The 21,686-nt window shown below is 39.0% G+C and overlaps 1 protein-coding gene and 1 long non-coding RNA gene across 3 annotated transcripts; both read right to left on the reverse strand.

Moving 5' to 3' along the window:
• Nucleotides 1-106: 106 nt before the first annotated feature.
• On the reverse strand, nt 107-7,872 carry LOC122767251. Its single transcript, XR_006360190.1, has 4 exons — nt 7,846-7,872; nt 6,422-6,573; nt 2,377-2,475; nt 107-441 (listed from the first exon to the last, which is right to left on the reverse strand). It is a non-coding gene; the product is annotated as an uncharacterized LOC122767251 (long non-coding RNA).
• Nucleotides 7,873-8,784: 912 nt separating this feature from the next.
• On the reverse strand, nt 8,785-21,651 carry syt4 (synaptotagmin IV). Of its 2 annotated transcripts, XM_044021133.1 has the most exons (6): nt 19,739-21,651; nt 18,654-19,185; nt 15,945-16,564; nt 15,499-15,822; nt 12,414-12,534; nt 8,785-11,491 (listed from the first exon to the last, which is right to left on the reverse strand). In XM_044021133.1, the coding sequence occupies exons 2-6, from the start codon at nt 18,685-18,687 to the stop codon at nt 11,172-11,174; spliced, it is 1,419 nt and encodes a 472-aa protein (XP_043877068.1). In that variant the 5' UTR covers nt 18,688-19,185; nt 19,739-21,651; the 3' UTR covers nt 8,785-11,171. The 2 variants fall into 2 exon arrangements, with proteins under 2 accessions (XP_043877068.1, XP_043877067.1); XM_044021132.1 differs by having other exon boundaries at nt 18,654-21,651.
• Between the last annotated feature and the right edge of the window lie 35 nt (nt 21,652-21,686).

Genomic DNA, 21,686 nt, shown 5'->3' on the forward strand with positions numbered 1-21,686 from the left:
AACTCACCTGATCCAGCTGCAGAACTTGACCTGAACAAATCTATTTTCCTACTTCCGCAAACCTTTATCATGACAGACATGACTCTCATAAAGGTGAAGTATTTCTCATTTCAGTGTGTATTGTGCAGAGAGCCCAAACAGTCCACAGCCACAGAAAAATAACCTGGGTTTGGAGACTATGAAAGGGGTTTTAAATATAGCCCTCCCCCACGCTGTGCTTTCACAAATATGTCCTTCTTTGGTCTGTGCAGAAACGACAACAACCCAGCGAATCCAATCAAATTCATATACGAAATATGATGGAAAAGGACAAAGAGCATGGAGGTGGTGAATGACGGCTGTGTTTGTGACTCACCAACTTGAAGCTCCTCAACAGAATGTGATACACCAGCTGTGTGTCCTGCACACAACTACCACCATTTGCCATAAATGTTTGAGGCACTGTAAAACAATGTCACAAATACATTAAAACCCATTTTTCTAACACATTTTATGATTCATATATTTTCAGCACTTACTTGAAATAAACCTGCCTTCTCCCATTCTGATCTCTGATTATATTTGATTAACCTCAGTGTGTTATTCTATGCTCATAACCTCACTTAAATGCAATGTGCATCTCCTATGATTATTTTCATGTAATATGTTTTTATATTTTACTGATCTAAAAATATGATAGGGTTGATAAAAGTGTGACCCTATTATAACATAGCTCTATTCTACCGTGCCAATATCTTTAGTTCAGGAACATTTTTTAATCTTGAAGCGTTTGGCTACCTGAGGTAGACATGTGACTGTGAGGAGTGACACGGTTATGTCAAGGCAGTCGATAATATCTCTTCCTTCTTCCCGCCAGCAGCTGAGCAATTTAACCAGCAGTGGCAGATGAGGACAAGTGATCGTTACAGAGTCTATAATGATCAAATCTGTGTGTATGAGTGTGTGTGTCTGCTTGTAACCTGTGTTTGTGCATCTCTTCCTGTGTCAGGAAATGTGTGGGTCGTGTTGCATTTGACAGAGAAAATCATTACGAGTCAGCTCTGCCTTTCTGACTATACCTTGGGCCCTTATTTTCACCACATCTCTTCACCAAATCTTATTAAACACAAAACTGGATACCAAGCAAAGTCGAGCACGAAATATGTTTATGGGCAGGTTTTAAGGTTTATATTTATTGGCAGCATCAGGAAAGAATCTGGCCTTGTTTATGCTGCAGCATTTTAATGTCGAAGGGATGCAGCATCAGCAAATTCACACAGTCGTGATGTGACAGCCTATCTGTCTGACTCTTTTTTATGCCAAGCCAGTGGGATCATGTCTGCACTGAGAATGAGATGTGCACACCAGAAAAACCAGTGCACACCATCCACAGCTCATATCTATCTCTAGGGTTTTGGCCAAGACATATGTCTTCTGCTAAATCTAAATAACAAGACTTGGAGGAGGCTGGATTAGTGATGTCATAGTAAAATGGATGTCAAAATAAGTAAAGTGGCATTCATTTGTAGCCTCATTTTCCACACATACAGACCAAGAATTCTACTTTTGGGGAAAACCTGACTGTAAAACTTGCTTGTGGTTGTGAGGGTAACATTTTTGTCCCCAAGTTGATTGAGTTTTTAGTTTGAAAGCACACTAACTTGTTGACTTTTATGCAAATTGTGTTGCAGCACAAACAACACAGCGCAAGCAAATGGCCTCTTTAACAACATCTTGGCAGCAAGTTTCAGCTATCCAAAGATCCTTTGTTCACAAGGACCACACAAGGGTAGAATAATGACCTCAACAAAAATCACCAAAAGTTACCCACTGCTACATTAAATATTAAAAGTTTAAATTTATTTGAATTCAAAAACAGTCATTTGTAAGTAAGTATTTTCCCTTTGTCACATCAAGCACAGATTCAGATGGGGCAAACATTTAAAATTCCTGTGGATTCACAAAATACTAGGAGAATATTGAAGAAAGAATAAAGAATGGTCGGAGATCAGTGTGTGTGTATAAAACCTAAACCTGGTCCTGATGATGCTTTTTTTGTTTATGCTGTCCTAAGAAAAATAGCGGCACCACCCTATGTACAGTATGTGTGAATTGCAGCTCTCCATTGCAGGCCACTATTTACCACAGGAGGGACGTGGTGATAAGGGCAGAGAGAGCAGGCAGTAAGGTGGGTAATATGAGCTATGTCTGAAAAATGATGTGGTGAGGCAGAGGAGAGGAAGTATTCTGAGAATTGCACAGGGGGCAATACATTTCAAAAATGAAGAAACGTGGAGGAGTTGAGAGATGGTTGTTTGCTGCCTTCATCGGCTGCCTTAGGCTATAAAACCAATCACACCTAATCATTCTAGTCTCAAACCAATTTAACATGCTTACCCATAGTCACAGACGCATGTGTTCAGATTTGGTTGTCATTTTGAGCCTCTTCCCCTCCACAGACCGTTGGCCAAAGCACTTATCCGTCTCCACAAGCAACTGAGAAAATACAAGACAATGAGGATGATAATGGTCTCAATCTGGAGTAAAAAAATTAAGCTTTACATTTTGCTTAGAGGTAAAAGCCACAGGCAAATGACTCCAAACTATTTAGAGTTTCCTCCAAAACATCATTATACTGCAACAACCATCCACTCTAACCAAGCACCACAGCCCACTATTTAAGCAATAACACCATATGGAATGATCCAAAACAATGTAATATGATTTTATGTGATACAAAATCAGACCAATGTTACAGCTGATGCATGTGCCTTAACTTAATGGTCAACCGATATGTCTATGGCCAATGCCAATCTTTAGAAGTCAACGGCCTATATACAATTATATCATATATGTATTTCTTTTTTTCCCTGTCCATCTGTTAAAATAACAATTATCACAAATTATGCCAAAATTGCTTGACCTAAATAAACTTTTATTGAACAACACATAATCGATACAGTGAAATATCGCGATATTTTGTGTGCTCATATTATATCGCTTTTGAATTGATTTAAAATAAATTAACATTCAACTTTTCGTGGATTAGCATTAAAAAAGCTAATCACGTTTCAGTCCACTAGATGGTGACAAGTGCTCACTCTCACTAGAGCTGTGAGTATATCGAAATATACTTTATGATTTCGCAAATACTTTTTGCCCTCTTTGCTTCAAATTTACTCTCCAACTTCCCTACCTGCTGTATTTCTCTATTTATTTTAGAAATTAACAGAAATACTGTTTTGTTCTGTAAAACCAAAGGACAGGTCTTCACTAATGGGAATTGTCACTGAAAGAAAGAACTCATCAGTGCAGTCATGCCAGCCTATTATCTTATGTTGCCTCCTTTCCAGACTTAAGCAGCCTCTGCCTCCTGCCCGACATTTGTCAGGCTTCTGTTTCAACCCCTCTTCATATGCTATGTTCTCCCTTGACAGCTCAGGCTCTCCTACTCTCTCCAACCTTGTAACCATTACAGTGCTCTGTTGCTATGACGGCAAAGTTGATGTGGAAACAAGGGATCAGTGGACCTGTTTTTAACCTTTTGTGTGTGTACACAGAAATAACTCTCTAATATGCTGACACACACACAAACACAGGTTTGCTCAGCTATTCTTTTTAGCACACAATTCGAATCTTAGGTCTAAAAGTAACTAGTGTCTCAGAAATTAGGTTAGGACCAGGTTTTGGTCTTCACGAGGACTACTGTTCCTGAAAAGGTCAGTGTTAATGCCAGAAAAGGTCTTAAAGAGGTAGCAAATACAAATGAACACACACACTGGGGTGGCTGAAGCTTTACAAGCTGTTTCATGAACTCACTTGTTGTCTGACTCTAATGTTGCTTCTGTCAAAGATGGACACCTCTTCACTACATGCTGTTGCTATGGAAACTCATCAGGATCATTTATTTGACCTCTCATTAGTTGCAATGCCCTAGACTGTGTCTTGGCAGATGGAGTGTGCATTTTATTAAATAGCTAAAAATATAATTTATAAAAGTGGATTTATTTTTTCAGTTTTTTTTTTTTTTCCTGGATTTTTCTATTAAGGCCTGTCCATCTGTTATTGAGAGGATAAAAGAATTTTATTTAGGGCTTCACTTTCTTGAACCACTTAAGTGACAAAGTAGATGGTGATTATTGTCTTAGAATATGACATTAAACCTCATGAAACACATTTAATGCTTGATGAGCAATTACTTGAAGGTGACTTATTGTGTTTGTCTTTGCTGTGTCAAATTGAACAGCTTCTTACACCATACATAGAAAACTGGCAGAAGAATATTTTGCCTTGTACAGGATGTGTAGCCAACCATGGTGCGTTGACTGCCCACAATCTATAGATTTTAATTTCAACAAAACACAACACCTCTCCTTGCAGAGCCTGTTTTGTGGAGTGAAAGCCGGCAGAATGTCAGTTATGCGCAGTCAGCCTTTCTGGCAATCAGAATAATGGTGCATTCAAATGAAGGTGTTCATTTCAGGAGTTATCACACACTGAATAATTAAAAAATGTTCAAAGAAAGAATAATTGAAGCAATAGACACACTACCTTTTAGGGCAGTCAGTGTTAAGGCGTTGATCAAGATGAATTAAGGGTCAACATTAACACGTTTTATGTTTTTTAATCACATTAATTGTGTGCAGCGTCTCATGCACCACGTTCACACAGCGTGTCAGAGCTGCTCAATCAGAGAAGAGACTTTAGGAAAAATACTGTCAATAACTTAGTCTGGTAGTAAAACGAATGAAAATATGACACTGCTTCAGCTGAATCACTCTGCCTGCATAATTTTAGACATACAGTGCGTTAACACTGCAGCCTGGTTTGTTCATCTGCCCAACCCTGACACACAGCGAGTATGATGGAAATTTTAAATAATTGGTTGCATTGGTTAGAGATCAACTACTGTGATTATTAATCGCAGTTAAGAAAAAATAATCATTTAATATCAGCAACATTCAATTTGCCCCATTTTCTGATCCCATCACTTTACTTACTACTGTAACTCTCCAACAGCGCCACTGTTTGCCTCTTATTATAGAATGCAAGCCTTTTTCTCTCTAATGGTTTCAACCTCTAACTCATTTATTTCTCTGCCCTCTCACAGCCGAAAAGGCTACTTTCAATAGCCCTTAAAATGAAGCAATTTGTGTGTGAGACAAATGTATTTTAGTTATTGTGGCCTTGTGTTTATGTGAAACTGTCCGTCTGGGTGAAGGTAATTTACATGATGACTCATCCCCTCCATCCCACAGTGCACAGAGACACGCGGTTTTAAAGGGGAACACACTGACCGATTAGAATGGCTCTGGAGGAGGTAATGGCTGTGACTCATGACAAACCACCAGTACTTTAAATCACTGGAGTAGTCCAGCCTACAATCAGTGTAAATAAAAATTCAGTGTCAATTAAGAATGTGAATTACATACATATTGGAAAGAAGCTATTATTTCTGCATCAGTAGTTCATAATATGATGCTTTCTTGTGGTAATGCTCAATAATGATTTAAAGATATAATGTGTAACAGTTCTGCATTAAAATGTCTTCAAATATCAAGGTTGTTTTATGTACAAAATCTTAATAGTGCCAGAATAATAGCCTAAATGTCCAAGCCTCGAAATCCATAGAAATACTGATTTATATTTGTGTAATGTTATTAACTGTTGTACATCTTTTGTGAACTGTTGAAGTATCACAAACTAAACTTTTGTTACACTTATAAGTCATGAGTAGCATGACTTATTATTAGTATTGCTAACATATGACTTGTCCTCTTTGTCTGTGCAATAATCATGTGAGGGGAAGTACAGAATTACGGAAATATATCTGGGAGAAGCCTTTGAACTGTAACATTTTGAGCACTTTCAAACTGTGTTGCACTGTAACTGCTCCATCTTGCAAGATTAAAACTTTTAACAATATTCAAACTAATGGACCATTTCATTATGATGGACTTTTAATGACGTCGCCACCGCTATTGTTAAATGACCATGCAGGCTTTCAGTACTATGTGTTTGACTGATTAATGTGAAAAAAACAAGACAGAAGTGCAATAAACAGTTTGTCAGCTGAAATGAGTGGCAGCCATCTTGGAATCCTCTGTCAGAGTTTGTGAGATTGCTCCAACCTTCCCAGTCGGAAATCAAACCCCAGGAGGCAGTCCACAAGAAACTCACTATTATATAAATTATAATGCAAATGGAATTGCAATCACAATATCTGCCAGTAAAATTGGAAGTAAATGTCTTCCCCAAATCCTTCAGAATAATGAATGTGAGAAAAATGCAGAATGAAGGAATAAAGTCCAATTGAAAAGAAAACTATGTCCTCATTGAACGCCTCATTTCAATTTCCAGATGTTGTCGCTGTTAGACGTTTCACTATCACACAGGTAGAACGTAGAAGTAGAGAGGGGAATCATTATTCAGACATTTTTACCTCATAGATCAAAGATCTTGGGGCTGTGTTGACTCTTGCACCTGCATGGATTTTCTTCAAGTGATATGGTGACTCAGATGTTCTCTCTCAGGTGTGTGGCTGACCCAGACTTTCTGAGAGTGAACTCTCATAATGCTTTGGTGCCCCATAACCTTTAGAAGGAAAAATATCAATATTTATTTGCCCCCTAAAAAGGTGTCATATAAATATTATTATCATTATTATTTGAGATCTTCAATGATGACGGTTATTTGCAAGCTCACACACATCCACTATTATCCCATATAAATTATTCCTGTTCATCTGTCTCATTTCAGCCCCTTCTCACTCCTCTGCTTTATACCTCAATTTAGGACTCTCCTATCAGTCTGTCTGACTCTTGTCCCACCTCCCTCCAGCCATCTATCTAGTTCCTCTCTCATCTCAGACAACTTTCATCTTCCACCAATAGGAAAAGCATTTACATACACTTACACAAGATTATAACACGTCAGCTATACAGCTTAAACAATTCATAATTGCTTCTTCAGTAACTGCATAGGGTGCACACGTTACAGCCTACACAAACCTGCTATTAATTATACGCCTGTTGTCCATGCACTTGTCACTCATTTCATAGATTTGGTACATATGCACACATTCCAACTAACGGACTGACACCTGCATCACTTGTTACCGGAAACTGCAATGAACTTGCAACAAACGCTAATTTATAGCGCTTAAACAAAGGGCATGAACAGAGGTGCATAAGCGGGGGCTGAATGTCTGTTCCCTGTGCAGGCCACACTTTTATTATAAGACCTGGTAACATCCTGCTCTCGGGCAGAACTCTTTTGCAGACCGCTCAGCACTGTGTAAAATCTTTTTCCACTCATAATGCATAATAAATTCACAAAGACAACTTAGTGAACTCTTAAAATTACGTCACAAGAAGAAGTTGATTTATTATACCAATGAGTTGAGTTATATTTATTGTCGTTGTCTATTGTCACGTGTGTCAACTGAGTTGTAGATATCGATAATGTCAAACCCCATACACATGAATGGCAAAGGTGACGTCATTCCAACTGGTCAAAACTGAACGTCGGTGACGTCATTTTGACTAGAAAAAAATTAATTGCAGATTATCTGAAACTAGTTTTTGACGAGTAAGAATGACGACATATATATCTACAACTAGCCACAATGAAATCTCGACGAGTCAAAAATGACGTCACATATATCTGTAATGACAATTTCCCGTTGTCAAACTTTTAACGATTCAAATGTTAAAAGGGCTTGCCATAGAAGCTAGCAGGCGGCTAACAAAGTACAAAGGCAGCGGGAAAACAGATATGGCTGTTGGGAATATCAACATTTCCTGAAACGTGTTATAAAGTTTTGCACACAAACTCTTTACGACTTCAATTTTAACGGGGACTTACCTTCCAAACAAACAAAACGGATTCTCCTTCTTGTTTGGTGGTTGGCAAACATGCCAGCTTGTTGGTATATTAGCGCCACCTACTGGGCCGGAGTACGGAGCAGTAAAATGGCAGGTAAACAAACTCATCACAACTTGTGAATATATTTGTATTGAATACTGAATCTTTATATAAAAAGGCAATCTGCAGAACTCTTACAAATCTATATAATCAATACAACAGGCACTTTTGCACCTTTGTCCCAACTGCAGTAACAAGGCCAAAGAGTTCATTTGGAGTGTAGGCTGGACACTGTTGACCATGTTGTTGATGAAACAGAAGACATAATATTGACAGACTTGTTACCTTATCTTATTTTAATTTGTTTGATATTTCCAGCTACTGTAATCATGTAAATGTACATGTTTTATCATGTGAGAAAATAACATTTTCCTGCTACAGTGGGAATTAGCCACGCGCTACAATCTGGCAAGTTTACATGTGGATTTTCATTGACAATGTCCCTATTTTAACTAACTAAATGAGTAAATAAAGGCTTTGGTTAGATGTTGGATGTGGTATTCTTCTATAATGAGCATGTTAACATGATCAAATTTGAGGGCAACTGTCTTAAAGTGTGTTACTGCTGTTTTGGTAAATAACAACAATGTCTCTTTTATCACTAAAATGAAGAGTGTGGAAGAGTTAAAAGAGCAACTGTGGTGATGGGAGGGAGAGAGACATAGTTTATCTGCTCTCTCATAGCTTTCCTAATTTTCCTTCTATACAAAGTAATTGCTGATGAAAAGTAGCCTCTTGATTTATTTTGGTATGTTCAGTGTTGTTTATCCCAGAGGAGCTGAGGGGAACAAGCTTTTACCTAAGTAATATCTCTCAGGGTTCATGAAGACTCACTACTAATTATTGATCTCAGCGGCTTTGAATAAATGTACCAAATGATGATTGTTAGTCTTTTTATTAGTTAATTCATGGTGTGGTTTCTATAATCTCGAAATATCGCTGTAGCAGCAGATAAATTGAGGTTTCCGTCACAGATAACAAAATGATTTCTGCTTGCAAAAGATGAGAAACTACATTACAATATCGGTTACAGTTACAATACCCCTGATATGGAGGGATGTCGCACAATGTACTCTACAGATCTTCAGAGGAAGACTGTGGAGAATGAATATAGACGCTACTGTCTCAGATAGATCGTGACCTTGCAGATCAAAACCACTGAGAGAGTACAGAGTGACAGAACATCCTGCATCTCCAGAGACTCCACCACCAAACACATGATGAAACCTGGCAGTAGACGAGAGACGAGGAAGGAGGGTAAAGAGAGGCAGCAGAGGGAGAATGCAGAGTGGGTAATAAAAAAAAAGTTTCAGCTCTAAGGGGAGGGAGGAAGAAAGAGGGGGAGGGGTGGCATAGGCCTGCTGAGCTGGCTGAACTCCCTCACTGAACCACTTAGCTGATATTAAATTCCAACATGATGACTTCATCCCTAAGCACACATCCATTTAGCAGTGATTACATCATCACATTAAGTAAAGAGCCCAATGACGTCATCCTCAGGCCGAGGACACAAGTCACTGCACAGACTGTGTACTATAAGATTTTAAAGGTCCCATATGTAATATCTGTAGGGTTTCTTGACAGAAAGTATGTTTGCATAAGTGTATAACTTATAAACACAAACGCCTGTTAGATTCAAACCATTGTCAAATGAGTTCACACAAAACCGATTAAGTCAACTCCACAAGACTCTCCTTGTGCTTTTCAGACCGCAAAGTTTAAATCTCGTGTTGCTCGGTGTCATTCCCAGGCTGCACACGAGAAGTGATTCTTCTTATGTCAAGACAGATGGAAGCAACAGCAACATTGCATAAGTAAAGAAGTGAGACTGCAACTAGGTCAGAGTATGAATGAAAACACAAAGAAGCACCCACAAATAGTTTCATAAGTGGATTCTACTGTTCAACCTATTCAATCACCAAACGTTTTATGTATACTTTAGGTAAGGGCCTTGCCTTATGGATGCTACCATCTTGTGCTGCCACGTTTTTACAGCAGCTCGAATGGACAAAACAGCTGGAGCTTACATCTTTTGAAGCAGATTCTTATTACATCCTTTCTGGTATGTGAAGGCCACCGTACTTCCCTGACATGCTTTGTGACGTTTAAAAAAGGCCTTTATGTCCAACACGCATATAGGTGGTTTCTGCTGCTTACAACATTTAAAAACCTAATAAAATACCATGTGAAATATGTTTTTTTTTAATCCTGAACAGCCAGAAGCAGTGTAAATATTTAATTCTATAATGTAGAGATTTAGAGTTTTTGAACATGCATATGACTTCAACTGTGCCAACAATGAACGTCTGATTACATGTCACATTTCATGCGAAATAAAGACTGCACGTTCTTTTCTTTTTTGGAACTTGCCATGTTTTATAGTAAGGTACATACATTTACATTTCAGCTGTCTTTGTGCTCACAGTAAGGGGGACAAAACACCTACGGTAAACATTATGTGGCACCCATCTTTTCAGAGCCAACATACATGCCCATCCACACGCTTCAAAAGCACTCTTATGAACAAAACTCACACCAAAATGCATCCACAGTTACTGTCCCCAATGCACTTCAGTCTGTTTCAGCCTTACCTCAGACCACCTAATTTAGGCTTTCTTGTAATGACATATGAAATACCACTTATACTTACAAAAAATGTTCAACAGATCAACCAGAAGAGTACAAAACAAAAAGATAAATAAAGGCAATCTACATTGTTATGAAGAAAACATTGTCATTATAAAATAAATTTGAATAATCAACATTTTTACAGCGTCATCAGATGTGGTTTGTTCTGGTTTTCATATAATGGACTTGGATACTATTTATAGAGGGAAGAGCTAAAGAAAGAGAAGAAGAAGAAGAAGCAGCAAAGGAAGAAAGAAGTGACAATAGTGACATTTAAGACATTCTGCACTGCACATGGTTGCTGCGACAATTGGTTGTTGCCATTGAGATGAAGTTGCATGTTACCAAGTGATTTTCAGTGACAGTCTTTGGGATCATTTAAAGCTACAGGGTTCCTTTTTGTCACCTGCTTCCTCCGGTGAACCCTGATAACTTCAAAGATAATTAATAAATGATTGACTGAATGATGACTTTGCGCCAAACTACCCTCCCTGCAACATCAAAGCCCCCTCCACCTTGTTTCCCTCCTGCCCTCACTGAATGTCCAAAGGGTATTGGCTAGCAAGACATTACTTCCTGCACATCGTTGTTGGACTTGATTGGGAATGGACGTCGGAATCCACCAACACCCCGGTGCTCTATTCCTCTGACATGGCGTGCCACTTTGCAATCTGGCGGCGCGGATGGTCGCAGATCTCCCTCCAGTGCTCGCCAGGAGTGCCAGGTGATGATGTGCCCAGCACCAGGCGCCCGAGGACAGTGTTGGGGCTGCGTGACCTGCCTGTATCTGAGTCCATCAGCAGCAGCTCCACCCTGGTGTCTCTCAGACCCTCATCGGAGGACAGATCAAAGACAAAGAGCTCATTGAAGACTGGGTTGGGTGTGCACTTCTTCACGTGCGTCTTCTTCTTGCACACACGCTTCTTTCCGTGATACATATTCACCTTGACATATGGATCTAGAGAAGAGGAATGATGAGAGAAGATGAAGAATGGAAAAAGAGATGAAAAAAAAGATTGTATCCGTCAATGCAGTTTGTCATATTACTCCTGAGACAGATCAATACAGTGAACAATAGTACGGGAAAGATAGATGTGAGAAATGAGGACAAAAGAGGCTCACTGTGTAAACACTTTTTTCTTCTTTTGTTTGTTTGTTTGTATGTGCGTATGTGTGTTTGTGTTTGGGCATATTTGTGAGGACTAAAAAACATATAAACATAAGGAAGTGAAGACATTTAGGGAAAGTGAGGACATTTTGGCTGGTCGTCATGTTCTGTCACCCCTTAAAAGGACTTTTTGAGGGTTAGGGTTACAATTAGGTTTAGGTTAGGGTTAGGCACTTAGTTGTGATGGTTAAGGTTAGGGTATGTCAAACGTGTGTATGTATGTGTAACTGTATATGTTGACTCTTTAGTTGAACCTGTTCTTAATGAGGCAGAACCTCATTTCTGTGGAACTGGTTAAGTTTAGGGCTATTATTTTAATTGTGGTTAGGTTAAGGTTATGGTGAGGCATAAACTGGTCATGGATAAGGCTGTCCAAATTAATGGAGATCAGTGCAGTGTCCTACTATGAAGAGCTGCACAAGGTGTGTGTGTTTGTGCGTTATAGCATCAATACAGCTACACACAGCAAAATATATAAAATGTTGACCTGTGTGTAAACATTCAATTGTTACACATCATTTTAATTTTTTTGGTAAAATTCTGTTACAATCATTCATTTGGGTTTTTTTTCTATCTTGGACTTCTACATTACTCTCTGCAGCATCTAGGGTTGAGTTCCACTCCCTTCATGCTGACCATTCTGTCCACAATAAGGACATACAGTAAAGGCATGATCTCATGGGTATCTTTTTTTTTAGTAAATAAAGCATACCTGTGGGTCCATTGTTTTCAGTCTTAGGTAGATGGCGGGCCTTGAGGACGACCACAGTTAGAGTGTTGGTGGTGGACTGGTAACACAGGGAGAGCAGTAACTCACCTCGGCCGGAGGACTTCTGTGGAAAGACATGGGGCAGGGTCAGAAAGATGAAACTAGAAACCACAGGACAGTGCTGTTGATATTCCAGTCCATGAGTACATAGAAGGCTTTACGTTATGACATTTGTTTCTTGGTTTCATCTTGTTAAGTCCTGCAAGACCTGAAACTGGCATCCAAGCACAGGTCAAGTAAATGGTAAATATATTCTTTATCTACAATGCTTTTGTAGTCTTGATGAAGCTGCACATAGATCTATGTGCAGTGCATTTTCTATCAGTCATCTAGTATTTCTGTGAAAAGTACAGACACTTCTGCTAAGAGGAAAGCATGCTGCTGTGTTTCCTTGTCAACAAATATTACATCTTTATATACAAGTGCAATCACTTATATCTAATGCTTAATTGTAGAGACCTATAAGACCCAAACCCATAATAATACTGGTATAAAAATTTTTATGTAATATTTACATCTGATGGTGCTGATGGGTTTATATAGTAAACATTTACTACATTTAACTTCTCAATAACATGTTGTTAACAGCCATTTAATCATCAGCACACACATCAACAACATGTTAATAAAATATTCCACAGGTTCCTCGACATTCAAGCTTTTTCATGGTGTTATTGTGCAACGACCTCTCTGTGCACACCCAGGAGAGTCAGTCACAGCAAACAGGATATTCATGCCTGTGTTCCATGGTTGCCGTGGTAACGACAACTATGACAGAGACACAGGCAAGTTCTACCCCAACGCAGTGTTCTGATTATACATACACAGAACTGCAGTATGCCTTGCAGACAAAGATAGCCACCACCCTGTTATCAAATAGGTGTATTAAGAAGAGTCAAGACAAATCTTATTGAGAAGATTCAGCTAAAAATCATCTTACATGTCCCACCATCAGGACTAAATCTTTGTACGTTTGTGTGCTTGTGACAGTCTTTGACAGTCCTCAAATAAAGAGAATATTCTATTCAAGTGAAACACAGCAATTCCACAAGAGTCAAAGTTGAATCTGTTTTTTTATTTGTGTTCGTGCCTACATCACATCAGATAAAAGAATGAAAATAACCCTCTGCAAATTCTTGATTCTCAAACAAATTTTCTATTGATCGCACAAAACACGTCCAGACAATGCAGACTCCTCCCTACAAGCTGCGTTTTTTTAGATTCGTTCTTCGTCTGACCCAAATGAGATAATAAAACAAAATATGGTTATTGTAGATGTGCAGAGAGCCAGTAAAACAGATTTATAGTTATATGGTCATATAAGTACCTTCGAGGAAGGTACTTATGTGCAAATATCCGCTTCCGCCATTGTGGACACACAGCTTCCATTTTAGCAAAGCCCCGCAAAATACCATATCAGCCCACACATCTCTAATTACATCAATATCATCTCACATTCCATTTGCAAATGGACCGATGCTCATGGAGCCAGCCCATCTGTAAACAATCTGCAAAGCTGCGCAGTGGACCACAGAAAAGTAGATGCAGATATCATCTATCTTTTAAATTCAACACCACAACCATACCTGCCACCATTCCACCCAGTGCATTTACAAAACACAGATATACTGTATTGTGTCTTGTACATGTGGGTACTTCCACTAACAGGAAAGATGACCCATGGGAAATGAGCTCCAGTAGATTTGTGGCCCTCATGGTTGCCAGGAACAGCTAGTATGGAGTGGATTATTGACCACAAGCCCACAGATCCATATAGGTTTGGTTTGGATATCACGTCATTCACTCCACTGCTGTAAAATGTGTTTCAAGTTCTAATCTAATTCCTGCTTAGATGTACAAAAAACAAGTAAACATAATTATGATTATGAAATTGTCCACGCCTTCTTTGCTAACTGGCAGAAAACATTACATCAAGATGAGCAGATTTTGTGAAGTAAGAATAGTAAATCAGCTTGCAAATGCATATTGGTGCAACAGATTACATTTGTATTTAGATCCAAGATACTAACTCTGTCACTGGAATAATTCAAAAGGATCTTTTTTTTTACATATTTGAATGTGATGCATTTTCATTCCGATGATTCTCTTTGATCCACTGTATGTTTAATGTCTCATAACAACCAAATGACTTTGTAAATGTGCTGAGTGATATTTTTTTATCAAGGAAGGAATGTCAGTTTTATTTTTATATCTAGACATATTGCTTTTAGAAATTGGTGGTGGAGACAGTGATGTTACATTAAGCAAAAACGATTTGTCATTGTTGTTTTGGCAAACTGTCTGCAATAAATTCAGTTCCCCTTGACTGTAAATATAATATTAAACACAAATGAGTAAACTGAAATGAAGGAAAATATGACACTTCAAATAACAGTGATGTATACATATATATATATATTTATTTACATATTATTTATATATGTATATATATATATATATATATATATATATATATATATATATATATATATATATATATACATATATATATACACATATATATATATAGATATATAAATATAGATATATATAGATATAAAAAATATTTTTTGATTTATTGACTAACTATGTGGTCCATAAATAAGGTTGGCTTGAAATGTCCACGAACCAAGGATATTCAGTTTTCTGGCATAGAGGAGGAAAGAAAACCGTAAACATAAAGTGAGTTGGAACATCTGCTGAAGTTGTCAGATCATTTGAACTCTACATGCACCAAAGTTCACAATGGCTCATTCCACATTTTGACAGATCACAGTCGAAAAATAAGCCACAGTGATTTTATGAATGAAATAACGCACAATATGTTCATCAGATAATAATTTATCTCGCTAGTCAGCAAATCTAGCAATAACACTACCAATGTTTTCTCAAAATTCATCATGAAAGCATTTATGCTTTAGTTCTATTCGGTGCCTTCACACTGAACGTGATTTGATTTCTTACGTCATTTGATCATTTGTGTTAACTGTTTATTTTGCTTTGAAGAGGACTGATCTGCGACTCTTACCTTTACATTTTTCCTGATTATCTCTCGGCTCATCAGGACACGACCCTGTGACAAGTCCATTCCGGACAAAGGGACAAGGGTCTCTCCTATGACCTCATCGCGGGAGAACCTGTCAAAGCTGAGCACCATGAAGTGAAGGGCCAACTCCGACACTCGGGCCAGTGGGATCCCGTAAAAACTGAAGGTCTCTTCAAAGGCAGGGTCGAGGGTCTTCCTCAGGACTCTGGTCTTCACCCGATGCTTTTTCTCTGGCAGCAAGGTCAGCTTTATGTAAGGGTCAGATGTCATTGACTGTTCATCAGTTGGAGTCAGGCCATGGGCTTCCTGAATTAAAAACATTAAAACAAATCCATCATTAACCATTGACTGAAACTGTTTGCAAACTCCACCGAAAAACTGATAGTAAGACAAGCACACATAAAACAGGACAGAGCCTAAACACAAACCTTGATATGGACAATGAATGCCTTCTTCTCTGGCTGGTACTCCAGGGAGAAGTGGAGTGTCCCTAGCCCACCCTCCCTCTCCTCTCCATGGGGCTTGTCTACAGCTGGGGTGGGTGCCTGGCTGGAGAGAGTGCTGGATGGTGAAGGGAGGTCACGGCGGTCCACTAAACCAGGTTGGGTGAACCCTGCATGAGGAGATGGCAGCTCCAGGTCCGGAGAGCTCCGCACTGTTTGGTGGTGGTGGTGAAATGGTTTGGTGGTGATATTGCCATTCAGATCCCGTTTCTCCAGGTCCAGATGCAGGGCTGGTCTGGAACCACTTGGACTCGATGTAAATTTATTGGTACCGGTCTGGCTCAGTGGTGCTGCAGTGTGGCAATTTCCATTAATGTCGGTTTTAGTGGTGTCATTTGTTGTAGTGGTGGCAGGCTCAGCAAACTTCTTTTTGCCACTGAGGCTCTCTGGGTAGATGTCGACCCCTTTGAGCATGTGCACAAACTTGTAGGGAGGTGTCTTCTGGGACTTGGTGTTTTTACGTTGGCAACAGATCCATGCAAAGGCCGACACAGCAAATACAAGGCCAAAGACACTGACCACAGCCACACCTACTGGCACTGCCACTGTGCAGGGGGACAGAAAGAATGGAGGGAGGGAGAAAGAAAGAGTAAAAGAGAGAAAATAAATGTTAAAACAATCACACTTTTAATGAGTCACGTCACAAAAGTCACGTGTCTAAGATCATTAAAAAAACAAAACCATTTTTGTCTGTTTCTGACTGGTGGAAGCTGTCTCAACTCAGACTCAGATGAACACAACAATTCATCTGCTAAAACCTGAGGAGAATAATTATCACTGGGTTCTAATTCAATGGTGGTTGACTTCCAAATGGCAGTTTTATAAAAATGAACACAGATGCACAAAAAGACAAATGCAATCCTGTACCCTTTCACTCAATTCATCATTTTCACAGGAAGTACTATCACTATAATCTATGATATGCAGACCTCTGGGGAAATCATGTTAGGGAGTGACAAGCAGACTTTTAAATGGAATTCACAGGAAACCAACAAATAGTGGCTCATAAATGAGGTTTTCAATAGAACAGGTAGAGTAATTCCACCTGAAATCCCCAACTGTACCTGTGTTACATCCAATTATTATTATTATTATTGTCATCCTATACATGAAGGATTCCCCGAAACACATTTTCTTTTCAAAACCTACAGGGAGCCACTCCCTTTCAAAGGTATATTTTTCTCCTAAAGTATTAATAAAATGTGAATATGGAGACAAATCTGCAGCTTAATACTTAATAGTCTTTGTGTTGAACGGTGACTCAACAATTATGTTGCATTCTAATGCAGTCTAATAGGTCTGTTTCAGGCCATTTCCTACAGCTACGAGCCCAGTGGAAAAGCATTCAGGTTAACACCCTTTCAGAGAAAGAGAGAGACAGGGTGGGGTTGGTTGGGATGGTAATATTTCATGTCATCACATAACCATTATGAACCCTTTTCCGTCATTTATTTTGATTTAAAGCCAGCCCGATTCTGGTTTATGCAAGTTGCTTAGAAATGCACACGTGTAAATATTGTATATATTTCACTTTAGAGGCATTACATGACAGTTTTAATTAGTTACTGCTATTTCTGTTCATATAGGCCTTTTTTAATTTGCATTCCTTGTTTTTTCTCCCCTCATAATCTGTCACGCCATTGTGTATATTTGAAGAATATTTTCCCTACGCTTGGTTTGCTGTGGTATGAGAAGGTGTGGCATCCATCTAAAAGACGTAACTGCTCTGAAGATGCAGGCTCAATTAGACTCATGCATTGGTGAACACAAAGGAGGCACAGTCGTCTCGACTCTCACTGATGTTAAATCACATCCCTCATATTGCCTGTTTTCTCTCCTCCGATTAATATTTCAAGCTATGATGTCTCAGGTTTCAAGGAAGGAGCAACAACAAAAACAGACAGGCGGATGTAGCAGCAGGAGGTCGGTGATGGAGCTGCTGAACTCCTGACTTCAGCTCAATTCTGAATATTCATAATAAAAAATTATAAACTGACCATAGCATTGATTCATAGCATGAAAAATTTACATCCAGCAACACAAAGCACCAGAAAACAAAATGGAGGTTATCCAGTAAAAGGACTCTTGAGTATCTCTCTTGAATACTGCATTATTATTATCAACATTATTTGATCCTTAATTGAAAAATTCAGACTGTATATTGAAAGGTGGCCACTCACGGTTTGAGATTACTTCTGATGAGTAACGCATTACGTTATGAAGAGACATGTTCTTCTATCAAGGGCTGTATCTCACGATTGTTTTCATAATTGATTAATATGTTGATTATTTTTTTGAGTAAATTCTGTTGATGTCTGTTGAAAATGTTGATTTGTGTTTCCCAAACCCTGAAAAGATGATTTTTTCTCAAATCTTGTTATGCCCAGAAACCAAAATAATTATGTTTTAATGATGCATGTGTTATATGAAGGAAGGAAACCAGAACATATTCACATTTAAGTAAAAGTGAAGTGAAAAAAATTCAGTCTAGAAAACACTCAAACCAATTAATTGATTATCAAAATAGTTGACATTTAATTTAGCAATCAATAAAAAAAGGATTCATCATTGAAGCCCTACTCCTATCCTACCTGTAGGTGAATGGGAGTGTTCAGTATCAGGAATTTGACTCACCAAACTGAGCTCCATCCTCCACCACTGGGGCCATAGTCGCTGTCCAAGGTGCTGAAACGCTGCGTCTATCCGTTGTCTGCTTTCACACCACTCTCTCTGTCTCTCCTCCTGATGTCTAAGGACAGTGTATCTCCACGATCCCTCGGCTTTAATGGTGTTGCGTAAGGAAAGGGGTTTTGGTGGCTTCAATGATTCAAAAAAGAGGTATTTTCTCTCACAGAGGGATGCGCTCTTCTCACACCGCTGCTGTTACTCTATGATGCGTGAGTGTGTCTCAGAGGCGGCAACACCCTTAATTCTCTCTCTCTTTCTCTGTCTCTCTCTCACCCCTCCCTCACCCCTCCTTGTTTTCTCTCTCTCTCTCTCACACCAGCTGCTCACCAGCTCCTTCCCCCTCCCTACTGGAAGCACTGAGCTCATCAGCGCTGACGCAGACGTGACGGAGGCTGCCTGTGAAATCAGGACTCCCGGTGACACAACACAACAGGACTGCTAGTTCCACTGATTGATTGTGAGGGTGATGAAAAGGCTTCTGGAAGATACAATGATACATGTGTATGTAAAGCTGAAGCATGTCTTGAATAATTTTGGCGAAATACACCATTTTCATAGCAGATATTTGTCAACTGGAAATAGTAAGACACAGTATTTAACAGTAACATTAAAAGGGGTTCTACACCAGTTTCCTCAGAGCCAGGGTCATGCTACACCTTAAGTGTAAGTGTAGGTCACACTAAATACTTGACTTTTTAAACCATATTTTGGGTTTGTTTTTTGTCTGTTTTTTTCCCCTGAAAACTTTATTATATTAAAACTTCATACAATTAAGGTCAAGACCTGACAGGAACACACTGAGCAAGTACTTGGCATCAGTGGAGAGAACAGAAATCTCTTACAGAGCCAGACTGCCTCGAGTGGTTGGGATAGGAGAGAAAAGAGGGGGAAGGGAAGGGGGTTAGTGAAGAAGAGGTGGGTGAAAAGAAGAATGTAAAGGAAAGAAGAAGATAGAGGAGAGATGGAAACCAGGAACAGTTGTGTATCATAACATTAATAAGAATTATCATCATCACTATCATCTTCATCACCTCAAATGGGATTGGTTTCAGCACGCTCCTTATGTGACCCTGAGAGAAGGAAAAAAAAGATGGATGCAGATAATAATAAGGTTAGTAGTCACGAGTAGCTATATCATATAGTCAGTTTCAAGAACAGAGATGGTGGGGAAGCGCACAAACTAGGGGTTTACACGTTTTACATATTTTCTGGATGTATATCGATACAGTGATTGAGAAATAATTATACTGTATGGTCATTATATTTTTGACACAGGGGACTGAGGTTTGATTCCTATTTTGGTGAGTGTATGAGTGTAATCGCAGCTCAGAGAGGAATACTGGCCAACAAGGTTCGTGAGGTGAGGAGCCAGGTGAAACTTGATGAGAAGTGAACTACTGTTGTTGAGATTGAAATAAAACACCCCAGGATTAAATAGCATATTTGAAAATATTCACTAAGGTTTTGGTAAATCCTGGTTTAGAGACAATATCACCATCTGGAGGAGAGATTGAAGAGCCTTGGATCATATTGTCCCGTGAGCAGATGAGTGAGGATAGAGGACCTCCACATATAAAAGCCGTGTTTTAGCATCTGCAAAGAAGAGAACATAGTGCTCCAGTGGCAAAAAGAGTGGTCAGAAGAGCAAAGGGGAGTATTTTATATCTCTCAGCAACGTTTAAAAGCATGAGGAGGATGATAAAATCTGGAAGAAGGGATGAAGTTATTTTAATGAGGCCAAGACTGGGGTGTGAGAGAAAATTCTAATGTTTGACCGTCTTTTGACAGTTACTCCTGCTACTTGTAAATTCATAGAAACAACTGTAACTTACAAACTCACAGTGTTGCTTATTGTCTGGGAAAGGGGATGATAAGACAGGAACTATGCACCGTCAAGGTCGTCTCGACAGAAACCAATAGAGAGCAGTTTGACACTGTTGACACTCAGTGAGATAAGGGAAATGCCAAATTCTGCATTCATGAGAACTGCATGCATCTGACTGAAGTAGAGCCCATCGGACATCGACATCCTCATGCTTTTTAAGGCAAGCTACTGCTGTAAAGCAATACTTTTTGGGATTTCTTTGTGATGGTAAGGAGGACAGGACAGTATATGTTTCCAGTTACTTAGTGGCTAGTAACGCTCTTCTTATGAACATTTCTGGAGACAAATTCTATGTGAATGTGTTATTAATAAACATGTGTGTGTAATTTAAAATGGGGCATTCAAATCTTGGCAGCTGTAAAACTAGCTCTGCCAAAAGGTGCACCCCATTTATTTGTGTGTGTGTACATATATGTATATACTGTATATATAAATAATTGCAAAGCACATGACTATTTCTTGACTAAGATGTCAAATTATAGTTATTTACTTGAATTCCTGAACATAAAAACTTTATTGGTTGAATGCTATGCTTGTTTAATTTCTGACTTCTCACAGAAGGCCAGTGAACAGACTTCATTTTGGCTTAAGTTTGGCTTAATTACCATGTCTGAGTTTGACGAAATCCAAAGAACGGTGCTAAAGTAATGCAAAATACATTGGCATGAATCATTTTGTCTACAATAAAACTAATGAGTTTCAGGTTTTATTGTCATAGCTAAGTGACGGTTTCGTTTCTGGGACACCGAGTGGTGTTAGGCGAGCCAAACTTTAGAAAAGACGTTTTTCAGGGTAGTAGAAACAGACTCAAATTGGGATTAGTGCCTGGGTAACAGTTATTCCAGACAGAGCAGTGACTCCCAAACTGGGGTAGGGGGGACGCAAAGACAAAAAACAAAAACATGATTTGCAAACAGCCTGATTACATTTTGAAAGATAAGATAAGAACAAGGTGAAATGAAACGGCAGCAAGCGTCACTATTTCGCGCTTTTAACAACCTGGTCCCGAGCCGCTGTAGAAGGCACACAGGAAAAAAACGGCGCTGCAACTACAAGCTAGGAGCCTGACGCTATCACTACGCCCAGACAAGGAA

The sequence above is a fragment of the Solea senegalensis genome, linkage group LG3 (assembly GCF_019176455.1).
Source record: "Solea senegalensis isolate Sse05_10M linkage group LG3, IFAPA_SoseM_1, whole genome shotgun sequence".
Classification (NCBI taxonomy): Eukaryota; Metazoa; Chordata; class Actinopteri; order Pleuronectiformes; family Soleidae; genus Solea; species Solea senegalensis.

Excerpts from the sequence above, each read along its gene's own strand:
- syt4 (XM_044021133.1), bottom strand. The coding sequence starts at position 18,687 with ATGGCCCCAGTGGTGGAGGATGGAGCTCAGTTTG. Across the intron at positions 16,565-18,653 it reads GGAGGATGGAGCTCAGTTTG|TGGCAGTGCCAGTAGGTGTG; the intron begins GTGAGTCAAATT and ends CCCCCTGCACAG. Across the intron at positions 12,535-15,498 it reads TAATCAGGAAAAATGTAAAG|AAGTCCTCCGGCCGAGGTGA; the intron begins GTAAGAGTCGCA and ends GTCTTTCCACAG.